This window comes from Sesamum indicum, linkage group LG15 (genome assembly GCF_000512975.1).
Source record: "Sesamum indicum cultivar Zhongzhi No. 13 linkage group LG15, S_indicum_v1.0, whole genome shotgun sequence".
NCBI lineage: Eukaryota > Viridiplantae > Streptophyta > Magnoliopsida > Lamiales > Pedaliaceae > Sesamum > Sesamum indicum.
In genome coordinates this window covers 5,509,381-5,528,342 of record NC_026159.1, presented here as the reverse complement: position 1 = coordinate 5,528,342, position 18,962 = coordinate 5,509,381, and the positions used below count along the sequence as shown (strand labels likewise).

At 35.4% G+C, this 18,962-nt stretch overlaps 2 protein-coding genes across 3 annotated transcripts; both read right to left on the bottom strand.

The window, feature by feature from the left end:
* On the bottom strand, positions 5,699 to 7,657 carry LOC105178354 (UPF0481 protein At3g47200-like). The gene is made up of 2 exons (XM_011101820.2): positions 7,449 to 7,657; positions 5,699 to 7,153 (listed from the first exon to the last, which is right to left on the bottom strand). The coding sequence occupies exon 2, from the start codon at positions 7,126 to 7,128 to the stop codon at positions 5,839 to 5,841; it is 1,290 nt and encodes a 429-aa protein (XP_011100122.1). The 5' UTR covers positions 7,129 to 7,153; positions 7,449 to 7,657; the 3' UTR covers positions 5,699 to 5,838.
* Positions 12,697 to 18,665, bottom strand: LOC105177976 (splicing factor 3B subunit 4). Of its 2 annotated transcripts, none has more exons than XM_011101296.2 (9): positions 18,472 to 18,665; positions 17,707 to 17,746; positions 17,431 to 17,519; positions 17,277 to 17,333; positions 17,074 to 17,136; positions 16,822 to 16,887; positions 15,504 to 15,590; positions 14,705 to 14,798; positions 12,697 to 13,461 (listed from the first exon to the last, which is right to left on the bottom strand). In XM_011101296.2, the coding sequence occupies exons 1-9, from the start codon at positions 18,574 to 18,576 to the stop codon at positions 12,965 to 12,967; spliced, it is 1,098 nt and encodes a 365-aa protein (XP_011099598.1). In that variant the 5' UTR covers positions 18,577 to 18,665; the 3' UTR covers positions 12,697 to 12,964. The 2 variants fall into 2 exon arrangements, with proteins under 2 accessions (XP_011099598.1, XP_011099597.1); XM_011101295.2 differs by having other exon boundaries at positions 17,698 to 17,746; positions 18,472 to 18,663.

Below are 18,962 nucleotides of genomic sequence, written 5' to 3'. Positions count from 1 at the left end.
AAAATGCAAGGGTAAAATAGTGATTTCTACCTCACTGTGTAGGGTCTACATAATTATTTGTCATTTGATGAGAGTATTTGTAATTCTCAAAATAATAAAGAGTATTCTTAATTATGCTAAATCTCATTAGAGGTAATTGTAATTTATCCTTTATTTTATTTGCTTGCTATATGCCCATTTATATCTCTACCGCCAAATTCAAATACCATATTTTGAATTCAAAAAGAAAATACTTACCCAAATCAGTTTTGATAATGTGAAATTAGTCGTATTGTGAATATTATTGTATTTGTTATTTTTCTCAAAAATTATATATTATTCAAATGTCGAGTATATTATACTGAGCACTTGTATGTTTGCAAAAATACTTTGTGTACTTGTATAGATATGAAATACATGTAACATCATTTTAAAATCAAAGAAAAATTATATCAAAGCTTCCTGAAGTTATGACTAGTTATACAAACACCCCATATCCTTTATAAAATTACAAATATACCCCTTGTGAGGGTGTTAAAACAATTAAATTTACCCTAAACTAAAAAATGGAGACTACGTACTAGATACGATATGGAGGTCAAACAGAATATAGAAAAACTCTAACACAGACCAAAAATCTGGTAAAAAATGAATCAATTATTTTGTAAGTGTGTCATATTTACTTTGTGATTGATGCACAGTTCAAAAAATAGACTAATCACATGATAAATATATCATTGGTATAAGCATTTTATCACAACTTAAAGCCAACGTAAGATTGATGGCTGGCAAATCAAATGTTGACTGACGGTATTAATTAAGTAAACGTTGACTAACTATATCCATACATATATATAAAAGTACAGAGACAATGCAGATACACAAACACACACCTGAGTCCTGATCACTAAAGTTAATAGACAAGCATTGAACACTTGACGTAAATTGGGAGACAGGCATTGCATGCATAGAGCAGCAAGACGAATTAGGACAGCTGCGTAATAACTAAACGATGTGATTCTCGGATTTCGGAGACTTTCACAACTACGTGTTTGGGTAGAGTACTTCATGTTTAGCATGTAGTGGCTGGGCTTCATATGGTCATCTCCTCTGATCACTGTGACTTCAACTCTGGCTATTTGTGGTAACTACTCGTTATCTTATTCCCCTCTTAATTCACTGCCCAGGTTGCAATTCAGAAAAAGTTTCCAAATAAATTCAAGAAAAAGTTGTATGTATAATAAGTCGTAAATGTTGGAAATATTTGAAAAACAAAATAAAAAGTAAAAAAAGTTGAGGTTGGGGTGTTCGAAGAAAATAGCTTAATATTTATAATTTTATCAATAAATTATAGAAATTAATAGTAGGGAGTTGCTTATTTAAATAAATTGTTCAAAAATATAAGTTGGATATAAAATACATTAGGGATAATTTTACTCCCCTCCCTTGAGGTTTGGTATAATTGCATGTAAGCTCCTTTTAATTTGAGAAATTACATCTAACATCTCTGAAATTTGTTTTTGTCTAACAAATAAGTCCTCTGCTAGTCAAAATCCACCGGATTTGCTGATATTAACAAAATAATTAGAAAAATATATATATATTAACCCCTGATTGACTTATTACTGACTTATTGCAGGTCGAATAAATTTTTTTTATGATCAAATTACTCTCATACGTCTTCACGTATTAATGCATATAAAGAGCTATATTTTCACCGTTATAAAGATAGTTTTAGACAGAAAAAAATTGTTGACCTGTAATAAATCAGTAATTAGTCAATCGAGAGTAAATATCAAATTCTTATTCATCTTTTGTTAATATCAGCAAATTCAGTAAATTTTGGCTAACGAAGGGACTTATTTTTTAGACGAAAGCAAACATCAGAGGTGTTAGATGTAAATTTTCAAACCATATGTAGTTTATGTGTAATTACATCAAACTTTAAGGAAGGAGAGTGTAATTATCTCAAAATATTATTTTCAACTTATTTCCAATATTGAGGTGATAAGCGCTTGTTTCCAATAGTTGCAAACAACATACTCAATAGATAAAACAAGATAGGAAATGGTGAAAATAAAACTTAGATATAACCAGAGTGCAATCGCTTTGAATATGATTAGGAAGTGTTGTACACACTAGAAAAAAGTTACTACTATATTTTAATTGGTGTGGACTAAAAATTGTGATAATTGACAATCATTTTGGTGTAAAAATTTACATTTTTTGCCATGATAAAAGTATGCGACGTGGTTCTTAGTTATGGTAAAAATATTTATCATTGGCAAAAATATTCGCCATGGCTTGGTAATGGCAAATATTTTAGCCGTCTTTGCAAAACTACGGTCAATAAATGTTGCATGGCCATGGTCAATTTACTACGATTATTTTTTCTTAACCATGGCAATTTGTCATGGTTAAATATCTTATTCTAGTGACATTACCTATTAAAAACAATTCTTCAGCTTTTCATATAAAATATATGATAAATTACATTGGCACCACCTTAGGTTAGGTCTAATTACATAAGTTCTTTGCCTTTTCGTAAAATTTCAAGTATATCCTTTGAGGTTATGGTTATAATTATAAGTACACCTCTTAATTTTTAATGGCGAAGTTTTGCACAACCACTTCAGAGGTAAATTGCATTAACACCTTCACAAAAGATGTATTTATAATTTTATAAAAAATACCCAGTGTTTATATAATTATTTTGACTTTTTGTTTATGCTTATTGACGCTCAAAGAAAGGTTTTCCCTTGAAAAGTGAAAAAATAAGTAGGTCCTAATTTTAGGATTAAGAGATATTGTGTCCGGTAAATATATAGGATTACATTTTCCTTCCTAGAGGTTTGGTGTAATTATATGTTGGCCTTCTATGATTTAAAAATTACATTTAATACCCTTTAGATTTACTTCTATTTAACAAATAAGTCCCTCTATAGTCAAAATTTATTGAATTTGTTGATATTAACAACAACAAGAAAATCAGATAAAAACTCATATTTTCGCTCCATTGACTTATTATTGATTTATTACAGGTTAAATATTTTTTTTATAACCGGATTATCCTTATATATCTTCACATATTAATGCATGTGAGAAAATATATCGTGATTGTTACAAAGGTAGTTAAGTCAGAAAAAAAAAATTTATTTGACCTACAATAAGTCAGTAATAAGTCAATATATCGATGGTAAATATCAATATTCCCAATTTTTTTTGTTAATAACAACAAGTTCGGTGGATTTTGATTAATGGAGGAACTTATTTGTCTGACAGAAGCAAGTTTCAGGGGTATTAGATATAGAAAATGTTTGCAAAAACTTTTGCTTTTTAGAGAAGTGATTTTGTAGAGAAACTTGAAAGTTGTAGCAGAATAAAAAATAAGTAGTGTTTGTAAAAAAATTTAAAAGTAGATAAAAGCTAAATTGGATAGTATTTGGTGAAAAATTACTTCTTCAATACACTTAATTGATGAAAGACTGTTTTGTACCTATGTAATAAAAAGATTATTTTTTTCTTATTATTTTACTTGTTGTTTGTCACTAATAATTATTTTTTCACAAAAAAATTATAAATTTTATTTCAATTAGTATTTCATATTTATGTTTTTAAAAATATTAAAAAATATGTTTAATTTAATAATACTCCACTAAGTAATATAATTGTTTATTGATATACAATAATTAAATTTACATGATTGCAAAGAACAATTATTTTATTAATTAATCAAATAATAATATGTCCACAAAATAATATAAGATGATATAGCATATAAAATATAAAAAATTTAAAAGATTAAATATATGAAAGTGTAAATTTAATTACTGTTAAAATTTAATTTATTTAAAAACTCCGATATCAATTTTAAATATATAATTTTAAAAATAAATTAAAATTGATAAAGTTGAATTAAGATTATTATAATAAAGATAAAATAGTAAAAAATAAAGTTGGATTTATTTACCAAAAAATCAAAGTAGTTAAAAGCGTCTCCCAAGGTGCTTCTAGCTTTTGATCTAAAAGTCCTTTTTTTAGCCATTTCAGAAATAGAAGCTAGCATCCTAAAATACTTCAAAAGTCCTTTTAAAAAGTCAGAAGTTAAAAACCACTTTTTTGAAGCGTTTGCAAACACTCCTATAATCTTTTTAACCACAAAAAATTTGTATATAATTACATTAAATTTCAGAAAGAAATTGTAATTATCTTGATATATATATATCGCCAAATATTGGCCCTATTTTATATAGTGATGATAATCAGTTACAATAGTTATGATATTAGACTTAAAGATGCGTTTTTTACTTTTACCTTCTCCACTTAAAACATGAAAATGTATGTGAAAACACAAAGATAAATTACTTATAATTTAGGATTAATTACATTTAAACCCTACCTAAAAATATAAAATTACAGATTTTTTTTAAAAAAAAAAACAATTGAAATTTCTCTTGTACCCTTTTGAAAAATTTCTATTTACAACTATACATCTTCCATTAGAATTTGGATGAAAACTACGTAAATTTTCAATTTTATCCCCCATTTAACATTCCGTATATTGATATAGATACCCTAATAATAGTTTTATATTTATGCAATATACATAAATATAAATATAGACAAAAGAGTATATTCATAATACAATATTATTTTTGAATTATTTTCATCGGATAAAAAGTAGTTGTTGGTGACAAAAAAAATAATAATATTGACAATTATTATAGGGATAATTACACCATCCCCTATTAAGTTTGATATAATTACATATAAATCTCACTTGGATTGAAAAATTACATATAGTACCTCTAATGTTTCTTTTCATTCAACAAATAGATTTATCTATTAGTAAAATTTATAAGATTTGTTGACACCAACAAAAAAGATGAATAAAAATCCATCCCCAAATTGACTTACAACCTTATTGTAAGTCAAATAAATCTTTTCTAATCAAACTACCTTATAAGTGAAGATATACCTCCCCACATACATTAGCATGTGAAGATATTATATAAGGGTAGTATAAGTGAAGATATGCCTCCTCACATGCATTAGCATGTGAAGATATTCTATGAGGGTAGTTCGGTTAAAAAAGTTTTGTTTGACCTGTATCAAGTCAATAATAAGTTAATCAGGAGGAAAATATGAATTTTCATTAACTTTTATTTTATGATATCAACAAATCTCGTAAACTTTGACTAGAGGATGGATCAATTTGTTGGACGAAACAAACATCCGAGGTATTAGATGTAATTTTTCAAATCAATGACATCAAATATCATGAGAGTGCGATGTAATTATCTCTAATGTATATGAAATGATGAATGAGACATAAAATTAAAAGTTATATTTTCTTTTTTTTTTCCTAATTATATGAGTATATACCGTTTAAACCCTAACAAAAGAGTATACAATTTTAATCGATGAATTTCCAAAAAAGGTGGAAGTATAATTTTAAGAGTTCCTTAAATAAAAGTGTAATATGCGATTTTAGAAGGGTTCTAATTGTAATTAACCCTGTGATCCAAGACAAAATTTTCATCTTGGAGAAATTAAATCTATGGCATCAGGTCTTTTGAAGGATAGCGTTCAATAAATGAAAGTTATGTGAAGTATTAAATTCCCCGTGAAACCTGCACTAAGACAAGTCCCCAACGACGTTGTTTGTGTGACAGGCGAGAATCTCCAATTACCAGCTAATTAAGCTTACACAAACATATGACTAAGGTATGAATGTAATCTTTGACAGTATACCACAACTAGACATCCTAAGAGGGAATCTTTAAGGCACAAACTCGAAAAACACAACACGAATCTCGGCTTCGATCACCGTTTGTTTGATAACAATGCCAACTGCAATCACCCCTTACGATTGTAGTATGTAAGAACGGTGTATGTGGTCTGTGTGAAGGTGAGAACTAGCAGCGCAAAGGCAGCAAGAAACGAGATGATCGACCAGGGGCTATTGAAGTAATTCCTACGCAAATTTGCGTTCCATTTCTTGGAACGACGCTGACAGTGCCTATTCACACTGCAGAAGACTTGGGAATAACAGAAACCTGAAGATGTTAGGATGTTTCTTCCCAGACGATTAAACATCTGGCAAACTTCTTCATCGTCCCCCAAACAGTTCTCTATTATCCCACGAGTACGTAGTAGCTCGACGTCTTTTGAGGTGTTAATGAGACAATGCATGAAGAATGTGTAGTCTGAGACGTATCGCTGTTCTCCATCAGGCAGGAGTTGTTCATATGCTATTAGATTCATGAATTGTGACTCTGTCTCATCGTATATGATCAACTCTGGAATCCTCAGCACGCCGTTTACGAATTTGATGTCCATCAGGTTTTCGTTTCCTTTCGCCTTTCTGAACTTTATTCCTGCCTCCCGGAGGCCTGAGATGGAGTTTATATTATCCCACTCGTCTCTTTCGTTACTCTTATGTGAGATTGTCTCTACAAAAGGAAGACACCAGACGTCGTGAATCAGGCCACAAAGATGGTCGATATTCTTGACAGGCAATCTTGCCAAGACTCTCGATGCAGACAAGTTTAGAAACATGCCGTTGAAAAAACGCAAAGCAAGAGCGATCAGGTCATCTGGATCTTCGTCGGTCTTGGTCATGTTAAACAGCTGATTCAGGACGAAAAATGGAAGCTGATTCTCGAGCAAAAGAACATCGTGGCGCAATTGGCTCAAAATCCTTTCGTGTCTAAAAATAGGATCAACGGTGTCTCTCAGATGCTTGAAACCACTATAGCGAAATAGTTCAATGAGAAAGACACCATCAAGTACCATCATTGTCACAAATGCATTTTCGTCAAGATCAAGAGGGTCGGCATAACATTTTCGTGCTCGCTTTTCCATAGCCGCCACGGCAGTGACATATCTCTCCACACTTTGCTCGTTTTTACGTTTAAGAAATCGCTTTAGGTAATTGTACTTGAGCTGTTCCATATTCTGCAATCTAGAAATCCCGTGGTGATAAGGGCCAATAGCAAGTATTTCTGGATCATAAACATTGTTCCGTTTATCATTTCGTAGATGACTATCGACTCTCAAGATAGTTGGCTTCGCGGGTGTCGAAGGCAAGCCATCAAGCTGACAGTGGATATGAATTATGACACTATCAGCTGAACCCTCAGACATTTGGATTCTCTGCTAACAGAGATTACTGCAGCAAGATGTAAAGATTCAACATATAGATCTGTTATTGTACAGGTAAAATAAGCACAGATCATATGCTTTCATACTAATGTCAAACTGAATACTTGCTGCAGAAGCACACCACACAACCCCATGTATTGTACACAATAGTAAACAGAGGAACAAAACAAGAATCTTTCAAACTACATCAGGCGAAAACAGTCAGTTCATTTCATTAAGATTTGAACGAAAGGCAAATTACTATGTGGCCGTAATATTGTCTCCGTACAGCAAAATCTAAAATGAGTAAAAGGGTAACTCACCAGCTTAATATAGAAGACGAGGACGCTTAGACTGACGTTCCACAAATCTGCTTCTTCCAATAATGCAAGAGGTGCAGCCCTTTTGTATTTGAGAAGTCATGGAATAAGAAAAGTAGCAGTTTTTAAGGCCTGACAGAGAAAAAACAATTATTTCAAGGAAAATACTTGGAAAGTTTTGGGGTTCATGTTTTCAATAATTTCGGTGTGCCCACATCAGAAACTTGTTTAGCTAATTCATTATCACTAAGAGGTAACTTTCTTGCTGGACAAACCAACTTTCTTGTCTTAAATTGCTGACCTGTTTCTGCTTCATTACAGGATAAAATCATTGTATAACAAATTTTATTTATTTTGGTAGAAAGCTTCAAGATTTGGATCAAAGAACTAAGTTTTTCATTTCTTTTCCTATCTTTGAGAAGGAATGCTAATTTAGAACATCGATGTAAAGATGTGTGAGCATTGAAACAGCAAGATACTACTTTATCTTTTGGAAATTAACTTACTATTGATGATAAATATCCAGCCAGAATCACTGAAAATCGTAAAGAAGTCCTAGGAAATGAATTGGAGCGTAGGTGTGGTGGCGCCCGCTGATAGACCAATACAAGCCTTGAGGAAACATCTAAGGAGCTTCATAGTTCACTCTAGCTGGCGAAAAATATAATTTCTCGTGGGGTCGTTTGTGGTTCTTGAACTTTATTGACTCTGTAAAGTGTTATATTTTTTTACTTTCTCATCCACTCCAAGTTCTTATTACAGATAAAATAGAACAAACAATCCGGTTATTACGCGGTTCGGAAAGTTCAGAAGGTGAAGGAAAACAGAACTGCTAAAAGTAACAGAGAGAGTGAAACTGGCCGTTGTATACAAATTTTCAACCACAAATCCTCAAACAAGAAGCACAACCACCAACTCTACCACCAGCATCAGGGCAGCACGTCGAGCTCACGTCGTAGCACAGATATCATGATGCAGTCAGATCCATCAAATAAGTTCATGCTAAATCTGCGATTTAGATGACTTCTTTTCATTGTCATAGTTACTCTTTAGTAACTGTTTCTTGCCCTTACTTTCTTTGTTTCTTCCTCTACAGCTCCTCTGCCTCGTTATTTTCTTATACTTATTGTTTAAATGCATGCTAAATCTGCAATTCAGATAGCTTATTTTCATCCACATAGATACTGTTTCTTGCCCTTCTTCGTATATTTTCTTGGCCTATCTTTCTGTTACAGACAAGCAGCTTCTAGTAATGTTAGAGGATGCCATCAAAGGACACATGAAGGTCGTGAATTTATGATACAGACGGGCGCTGGTATTCAGCAGCAAATGGGCTCAGGCTGTCCAACTGTGGATGGCTGGATCCTTGGTAAGCTTGTCAAGGAAAAGACAAAGATAAGCTAGTTAGACTAGGAGGTGTGGAGGAAATAGCAACTTCTCTCAGAACAGATTTGCAGCATGGAATTGAGGTGATATTGTAGAAATCTCACGGAGAATCAGAGTGGTGCCAATTCTTATGCCGAGCCACCTAGAAAGCGTTTCTTCTGTTTTCTGTGGGAAGCTCTCATAGATCCAACAATGCTCATCCTGTTAGTTTGTACTGCATCATTTATCGGATTTGCCATTAAGGAACATGGGGCTAAAGATGGCTGGTATTATGGTGCAAGCATGCGTATAGCTGTTTTTGTCACGATTTCTGTTTCAGCAGTTAGCAACTTTAGGCAAGAGATTGGACAAACTTTCCAAGATCAGCAACAATGTCTTGGTTGTAGCTGTGAGAGACAGGAGGCGGCAAAATATTTCAACCTGTGACATTTTTGTTGGTGATATTGATGCTTGAAAACTGGTGACCGAGTGTCTGCTGATGATTGTTTATAGAAGGGCACTCTTTGCAAGTGGATGAATATAGCATGACAGTGGTAATTAGTCGTGTTGAAGTCAATAAAATCAAAATCCCTTCTTGCTTTCAGGCACCAAGGTTGCTCATGGATATGCTGAACTTTTGGTCACTTGTGTTGGAATGGACACAACTTGGGGTGAAATGATGAGCTCTACTAGGAGTAAATCCATTGTGCAAATACCCTTTCAAGAAAAAGATGAACTTTCTTACTAAGAATGTTGGGTCTAGTAGTAGGTTTCTCTGTTCTTGCTCTGCTGTTGGTACGATATTCCACAGGTAATACAACAGATGAGGAATGGGAAGAAAGAATTTGAAGGCAGCAAGACTAAGGTTGATGATGTGATAAATGCTACTATGGGAATTGTTGCTATTGCTATTACCATTTTAGTTGTTACAATTTCCTGGGGATAATATTGCCTTTAGCTGTAAGATTTAATCTTGTACACTCAGACGAAAAAGATGATAGCTGATCAGGCATTGGTCAGAAAGCCTTCTGCTTGTGTGAAAATGGGCTCTGCAACAACCATGTGCACGGATGCAACTGCACTCTTACTGAGTCAGATCAGTAACCGAGTCTTTTGTTGGAGGAACATCCATGGAAAGAACAAGTTACACTACCATTAAGAACAATTTTCTCCAACTATTGCTTCAAGAGATCAGTCTCACAAGAGGTAGTGTTCACAAGTTGTTCTCAGTTGATTCGGTGGATGATGCAACTTACTCATGGGCTGTTATGGACTTGAACATGGAAATGGACAGCAGCACGCGTGCTCTGTCGATTCTTGATGTGGAAGCATTCTGCCCTGAGAAGAAAACAATAGGGATTTCAGTTAAAACACGGCAAGATAATATGAATGTGATCCATGTGCACTGGAGAGGGGAAATTGAGAGAATTCTTTCATCATGCTCGCATTACTACAATACTTGACAAGCTGTAGTTCTTGATAACGAGGCAAGTGGGAGACTTCAGCAAACAACAAAAGATATGAGAAAGGTGGTCTTCTATGCATTGCGTTTGCACATAAGCAACTCTCAGAAGAGGAATATGAGAACGAAAGAGCGAATCAAAAGGTTCCAGATAAGGATTTAATCCTTCTGGGATTCATAGGACTGAAAGCTTCTTGCCGCCCTGGTCTGAAGCAAGCTGTTGAAAATCGTCAACTTCTGGGATCGAGGTCAAAATGATCACTACCTTAAATGTTTTTGCAGCAAAATCCATAGCCATGGAATGTGGAATGTGGAAGACTTCCTCCCACTCAAGAAGTGAATCATGGTGGATCAGTGTTTCAGGTGAAGAATTTTGGGAATATCAAGAAAATGATAGAATGGAGAAGTTGGAAACATTAGCATTCTGGCACAAGCGCCTTCTTCAGACAAACTTCTAATGGTGCAGTGCGAACAAATGATGTACCAGCATTGAGAGAAGCAGACATAGGACTCTCAATGGGAATTCAGGGCACTGAATTGGAAAAAGAGAACTCAGGTATTATCATCTTGGATGATAATTTTGCTTCTGTTTGCCAAGTTCCGAGATGGGGAAGATGTATGTACTACAACATTAAAAAATTCGTCCGCTTTCAGCCCACCATAAATGTTGCAGCTGTGTCTATCAACTTCGTGGTTGCTTTCAACTGGGAAAACACTGCTAGCACCTGCCCAATTGTTATGGGTGAATCTAACTATGGATACTTTTGGCGCTCTTGCCATTGCTACAGACAAGTCAACCGATGAACTCATGAACAAGCCACCTATAGGTCTGTCCGACCCACTCATCACCAACATCGTTGGAGGAAACATAGTAGGCCAAGCTTCATATCAGATAACAGTCATTCTGACCTTAAAGTGAAAACTAATCTTTGGCGTCCATGAAATGTCATTGACACACTTATCTTCACCAGTGCAAGTGTTCAATCTTGGACTCGCTGGGCTCACTATAGTTCTTCAAGTAGGAATGGTTGAATTCTTGAATAAGTTTGCCCATACAGAGAGGTTAGATTGGATGCAATGGGGAATCTGTATAGGGATTGCAGCTTTCTCCTGTCTGGTTGGTTGCCTTGTGAAGTTTCTGCCAGTCCCAAACAAGCCATCTAAAACAGGGATACCGATAGAAGCTGCGAGTAGAAGTTTGAGTGCAGGCTAACACATAGGATTGGCGCATCAGGATTCTCTATAGACGGTGTCGTTAATGTGGATCAGCTGCAGAGTCTTGTGGATGGCCCCCCTTCTCATACCATTCTTGGTCAAAATCCTTCGCAGCCCCAATTTCAAGGTACCGAAGGCGGAGTTAGTACGAGGGATAATTTTATTTATACCCCTGGTTTGTTTGCTCAAACCATTTTCGTTTTTTTTGGATAATTCACTAAAAATGTTAATATTATTTACACAAATAATTCATATTTATTGAAAAGTTACGTACACAACCACAAGAAAATTAAATTCATTACACAAATTCCTTGTTTTTTTTACTCCTAGAGATGATTTTACAGAACAAATATGGTTTGTGTAAACAGACTGTTGAGTGTAAATATAATTACTTCTTATGATAATTTTGGTACATAAATCATGAAATATTATTACAGTAACACATTTCTACTCATTAATGTAATTTACGTCACGCCATTAAATTTTAAAGGAAAAAGTTTGATGTTATCAATATCACTTTATTCTTTATTTAATTTATAGTAAAATATTAACTTTTCAAAAAATTATATTTTGAGTCATTTTGATACATGATCGTCACTCAAAAGATAAGTTAATAAATAAATAGAATTATTTCATGTAAACCATAGGCATAAATGAGGGTGTAAGCGTTTGAACTTTTTGTTTTAATAGTTGAATAACAAACGCTATCATTTGATCTTTGAAGTGAACTTAAATGTTCTTGTTGTATCATTTTTCTTTTAAGGTTAGTGATATAATTGAATTATTTTTTAAGTCCTACTAATTCTTTTATAATTAATGTTATACTAACTAATAAAAGAATATTAGATTGTCAACTCCTTCTATGTTGTTGTGATGCAGATCAAGTTCCATTTATAGCTTATTAATTATTTTTTTCAATTAACATTACACTAATTAAGAAATGTCAAACCTTCAACTTCTACCATGTTACTATCAGATAGCAGTTTCAGGTAATTTATCTGATGAAAGCATTATTTTCATGAATTATGATATAATTTTTTTTCTTTTTTTGGTTACATAAATGGGAAAAGAGGCGTAAGGCACCACAAACCTGCCACGAGAATTGTGTCTGCATCATATGTGTCGCCCAGGGTCCTTAGAGCTAACCTGCTTTTGCGAAAATCCAAATCTAACTACATGAGAATCAATAATAAGTCTAGTACATGGGAATCCAACAAAAAACTTAACTTTCTTGGATTAAAGTATGTGCTGCATAATGCACAAGTGGAATACTGTGATGGTAATGCATTTGGACATAAAGACTAATAAAAGGAAAAGGCAGAAAATAGTGAAGAAAAATACTCCGGATTTGGTAAGGACGGACCAACAACAGTATCTCCTGTATAGATTTTAGCAAAAGTTTGAATAATGATGGAAACCATTTTACAATGGAAGAGTAAAGGATCCAAAGCTAAGCAACTAATTGATAACCATACTGTTACTGGGGTGGCGGTGGTGGAGGGATGCTTAGTTGTTGAGGTGGGGCCATCGACATATGTGGCATAGAATGTGGTCCACCAGTGAGCTGCTGAGGAGGCGGTGGTGGCCGCCAAACAGGTGGAGCAACAAGTCCCGCAGGAGGTGGTGGTGGTCTCACAAGAGCTGGAGAAACTTGGGGAGGAGGGGGTGGCGGCATGCTCCTGAACTGCTGCATCGGCGGAGGAATACCAGTAGAACCAGGTTGAGGTGGCTGGCCTTGCCAAGATTGTGCAGGCATCTGTGCCGGAGGATAAATGGGCTGGGGAGGCTGTGGAGGAGGTGGCCGAAGTGCTGGAATAGGCGCTGGAGGAACGGAGCCGTTTGCAAAGGGCCTCGGTGGTGCTGGAGCATTGACTGTACCGTTTGGCTGCGGAGGAAGTGTTGGAGGTCCACTTGCAAACATAGTATGAGGCCTATTTTTCTGTGTAGCTGGATTACTTGCCGCCAGTACTCTTTCTGCAGTTCAACAATACACAAAAATAAATACACACGTTAAGCAAGCACAAATATAAGATGCATTCTTCAGGACTATCGATATAAAAAAACCAGGATATTTTAATATGTTTATCTTTTATTTCATGGGGTTGAAGGTGTTAGGTGTATGTTGAATGAATAAGAGACTAGTCGATAGTATATGCATGTGAATGCTGCCATGCAGTCATGGCAATACTAGGGGTGTAATCCTGATATTTCAAGTATATCGAACTGGCATGTGGGTATAGCAAAGCTTGATACGCTGAATGGAACTCAATGAGTTCCAGTTGACAAAACCGGGTATTGAATACGACAGCAGTGGCTACCCATATTATGATGACCGTTCATAACCACTAACATGGTGGGAGAAGCCTCAGGTCTTCTCACTTGAGTTTGGGAGAAATGTGGGAGGAGGGAGCAGTGACATGACTACTTTTATATAAGGTAGAACAAGTGACAACATAACAGCAAAAATTAGCATCCCGAGACATTAGGGTAGGCTGGTGCATCATGTGGCCAACCAAAAGCAGAGGATGAAGTAGGTACACCAGCTGCATGATGGTTCTCGCTCTGCAACATGTTATGATACATGGGAAATACAATGGGATCTCGCCATTACAATTGCCATATAGCGTGAAGATCTATGATACACATTCAGGAGACGCATCTCAAGACATTATATGGTACAAGTTAGACATGGGGCTTTCTCCCTAGTAACTAAAAGACCATCATCATAACCAAAAAGGTCTCATGTTGGTATAGAGAAAAATAGTGAGGAAAAGCAACTTGGAACAGTAAGCCAAAGAAAAACATGGTTGAGAAACTTGTTGCATGTCAGTTGGAAAATAAACAATTACTCCACTTTTCACATCGCTGTCCCCTCCCAAATTGTCCCACCAGCCACCAAAACAAAGTTATTTTCCTTCCTACTTCCCATTACCTCATTCCCACAGACTCTAACTTGCAATGATACTAAACAGCCCAAAGAAATGCATGTCCTATTAAGATGGCAAAATATAAAATGGCATAATTAAGATCTCGAGCGAATATCATCAACACATCTTTCTAATAAGATAGGGGAAGACATTTTGAAGCAGTCATATAATCCAGTATCAGCCCATTGACACTAGTTGATGCAGAAACTTAAACAGCCTTTCTATTTCCTTAAATCCAAAGCTACAATGAGTCTGAGCAGCAGAAAGAGATATCAACAAGGAAACTTCACCTGCAGGAGTCCCATGGCGTTCTCCTTTTGTGTCTTTCTTGTATGCATAAGACACTGTAATCTGACGATTGCAGAGATACTGGCCATTCATTGTCTGCAGAGACAGGTTATTAGGTTAAAAAAATTAATAATCTAACCACCACATGCAAAAATCAGAGTTACTCCTTCCAATCCCAGGGTAAGATTTGGTACATTCTCTTTCCTGAAAGTTTAAAATGTTGCACACAGGAACAGAGCAGAGATAAGACACAGGTTGGATAGAATAAATCATCTCAATATGAAAATTCATTCTCTCAAAAATGACATGCTAATCCACCAGTCCAGTAGCACCATCTTGCCAAGATGAGGAGCCAAAGCACTGAGGCAAGGCTAGTGAAGAAAATATTATGTTTAAGGTGCATCCATGTCATACATTAAAAAGATACTAAACCACAAATTTTGGTGGAATCTTGGTCTGACGATGCTTGCCTTAAAGATATGGTTTCTAGCAATACTATTTCTTATAAAGATAGGAAGAAGCATACCTATTCTCTTGATGGTAATGCAACAAAGGAATCTGAAACTCTTACATTACCAAGCCTCTCAGTATATATGTTTCACACAATTAGTTTCCAGAAGATTGACGCCATTGATTGATAACAGAGAAGAATGCAATTTTCGTATCTCATATCACAAGACATGTGCTTTTGTTCAATTAATTGAATGACCAACCAGAGTTATTTATAAGTTTGAAGGTGATAGTAACATCCATATGAATAGTTTTAGCTCGCAAAAGCATAGCATCGGATGACAAACTTACCTCAATAGCAGCATCAGAAGCCTCAAAGGAATCATAACTAATAAAACCAAAACCACGTGAATTTCCAGTCTCTGGATCTCTCATTATCTACCGAGACAACAAAGTCAAAAACCAACAGTAAGCAAACACAATTACGGATTCTCAGATGTGATCAATCAGCAGAAGGTATACTCCATTTGCACAAATTAGAAAGATCTGGCAATTATGATGAGGGGCAGCATAGACGGACCTAATGTATCAAAGTATCAAAGTCACTAAGGATATGCAAAAACTGTTCATTAAGCATACAACTCTGAACTCTGTGATATTTTAGAGAGAGAATGTAACCGTAGAAATATCAATCTGATTCATGAAATCAGCCAAATACAACAAATTAACTGCCACTTTATATCCTCAAGACAACCAGAAAACCTATTAAATCTTACTACGAAAAGTCACAGAACCAAACAAAAACTAAAATCTATATTCATCAGAGCAAAAAGAGAAGCACACAACCATGGAATATCTACAATAATTGCTGATCCAGAATGTTAGTAGTAATTCTACAGCCACCTACCTTATCATCACAATATAGTGGTAAATAAGCACCCATTTCTGGCATGCGAGGGAGAGAAGATATTGACAGGAACACAATGGGTATGGAGAATATAGATTAAGGACAAACAAAGAGATATCTTTGCTCGGCCATCTTTAAGAAAAGGAACTAGTTCAAGTTTATAGTTTCTTATAAATCAATAAGAAAGGAAACAAAACTGCACCAATGAATAGTCATCCATGTTCTTGCACGCATTTGTCCATCTTCTATTACCTTTCTTTTCTCTTCATTTTTAAGTGCTATTGTAATCTTAATGATAAACCACTGCAATACATAGCTAGCACTTCAAAGGAACACGGAGTGTATTAGTCCCCCAACTTGCCCAAAGGAGAAGAAAGGAAAGGATGATCAAGGAAAAGACAAGGCGAATGTACTTACAGATGTACAAAGACACAGAGGGAGAGAAGTACAAAAAACAGAATTGGAAATTAAAGAAACGAGGAGATTTAATCTATAAATGGGAGAACTTACATTTACAAAGCACCAAAAACAATATTAGAAGCAACACAGCAAAGCATACCATTTCCATTGATAGATTTATAACACAAAAGCAGAACAGTTCCCTTAGATAGGTTTAGAAGTACAATTATATAATTCATATACCACAGAAACGGTTAAAATCTCAGAAATGCAAGATCTTTCGCTCTCTCCCCCAGTATTTTGCTATGAAACAAATCAAGCAGACAACAGACCCAAAAGTAGCAAAAGAGCTGACAGAAGTACCTTTGGATTTGTAACAATGACACCAAATGCACTGAAAGTGTCATAGAGGAGCTTCTCATCAACATCCTGCAAACAGGAGAAAGAGTTAAGATGCATTTTTACAATTTGATGCAATGGAGAGTAGGACTTCCACCGAATTATTTGAAATAAAATATGACCTTCGTCAGAACAGTTGAAACGCACAGAGGAAAAAGTGTGTAAAAACAGAAAACAAAGAGTACTCAAGTAAAATTAAAATATGCAATTTCTTACCGGATCAAGATTCCCAATAAAAAGGTTAGCTCCCACATCGACACTTTTTTTATCTTGTGATGCCTGGAAACCAAACAAAAGGATTTTACAAGGTCTTCATGCATTATAGAGTAGTAATAAGGGATTCTTATTAATAACAATAATAAGACATCTCACAGGTCCATCCAGCATATTGAGGAGATGCATCTGAAGCAAAAGCATACCTTATTCACTCGTATTGCCTTCCCATACAGTTTAATCATATTTAACACCTTAATTGCCTGCAGGAACAGGTCATTGATACCCATCAGTCATAAAGAGGAACTTAGTTAAAGCAATATGATGTTCAAAAATTATGAAGGCAAGTATTGTTCTTACGTAATCAGCATCTTCTTCGCTCCTGAACTCCACAAAGCCATAGCCTTGATGAGCATTCGTGACTCGGTCTTTAGGAACATATACATTGACTGGGACACACAAGAGATGCAGGGCACATAGCATATGAGTGAGTAAATGGATAGAACAAAAATGTAGAAACAAGAAATCCAATAAGAGGTGTCTCAAAGTGTTTAGATATATAAACATAACTTCGAATACTGCATATTGTGCATGGAGAAGGTGTGAAATAACAAATATCTCGCTTACCAACCGGACCTGCTTGCACAAAGAGCTCCCACAATAACTCTTCACTAACCTGCAAACCACACAAAAAAGGAAAGACTTACTTCCCATCTGACTGTAAAGCCAACACTGCAAAGCACAGACATGTGTGCCAGACAGGCAATAAAACCAGGGAAATTTTCCATCTATTGCTTCAATTTTGTACTAATTCAGAAGGGGTTGCACAATGGAAGCAAGTGAAACGCTAACATATGAATGTAGGTGCACCACATCAGAGTTGATGTGCTAGTCTTGGTATAGACAACAGGCCACATAAAACGGCCTTAGATTCATATCCAAGACACAGGCCATGCTGCTGGTTCTCCCTGACAAAGTATCAAATAACCTTTGGGAAATATTCAATCTCAGTCATAAAAAAAATGCATCCTTTGTCTAATAATACATCTTTAAATTATCCTTTCACGAGTAACAAGTTTCCTGCACAATTTCTCCAAATTTACTTGCAACCAATAAATACTTTCATGCATTTGTAAACGAAATACTTAATAATATGGCAGCAATCAGAAAACCCAAAAAGAAAAAACTAGAGAATAGAGCAAGCTGAAAAATTAACTGAACCGACAACCATTTCCACTTGAATAGTAACACAAGATATTCAGAAACACAGAACGAAACTGATACACTTGTCTATAAGTCCAGAACAACAGAAACCCTAGTCCATGTTCACACACTCGCAAGAAATTCCTGAACCCTAACCAATCACTCCCAAAGGGCTAAGAAGAGGAAAGAAATCAGTACTTTTGCGTCGAGATTGCCGACGTAGACGGTGGCGTCCTGGTTGCGCTCGGCGGAGTGTTGACCCAGAAGATTTGCACCCACACCCGGCGCTATTCGGGTCGTCATGGTCCCCGGGATTTAGCCACCAAGAAGATTGTAAAGAAAAAACCACAGTAGAGCTCCAGAGGTTTTAGGCGTTTGTGATATATGAGAAAAAAAGAAAAGGAAATGTGAAATATACTCAACTTTAAAAATTACTAAAATCAAAACTAGAAAAGGGTAAATTATACTTTAGCCTCTTGAATTATGAGGAATCTAACGTAGCTCCCCTGATCTTTTTAATATAGTACATTTACCACCCATCAAGCTATGAGAGGCAATTGAACTCGAATTAGGCAGAACCCGAGTTGGACCCGCCCAACGAATTTTATACCAAGATGGGATGAGTCCTAAGTCCTTTCCAAAATTAGTGGGGCGATTCTCGAGTCATGCACATATAAGTTCTTGTAAAA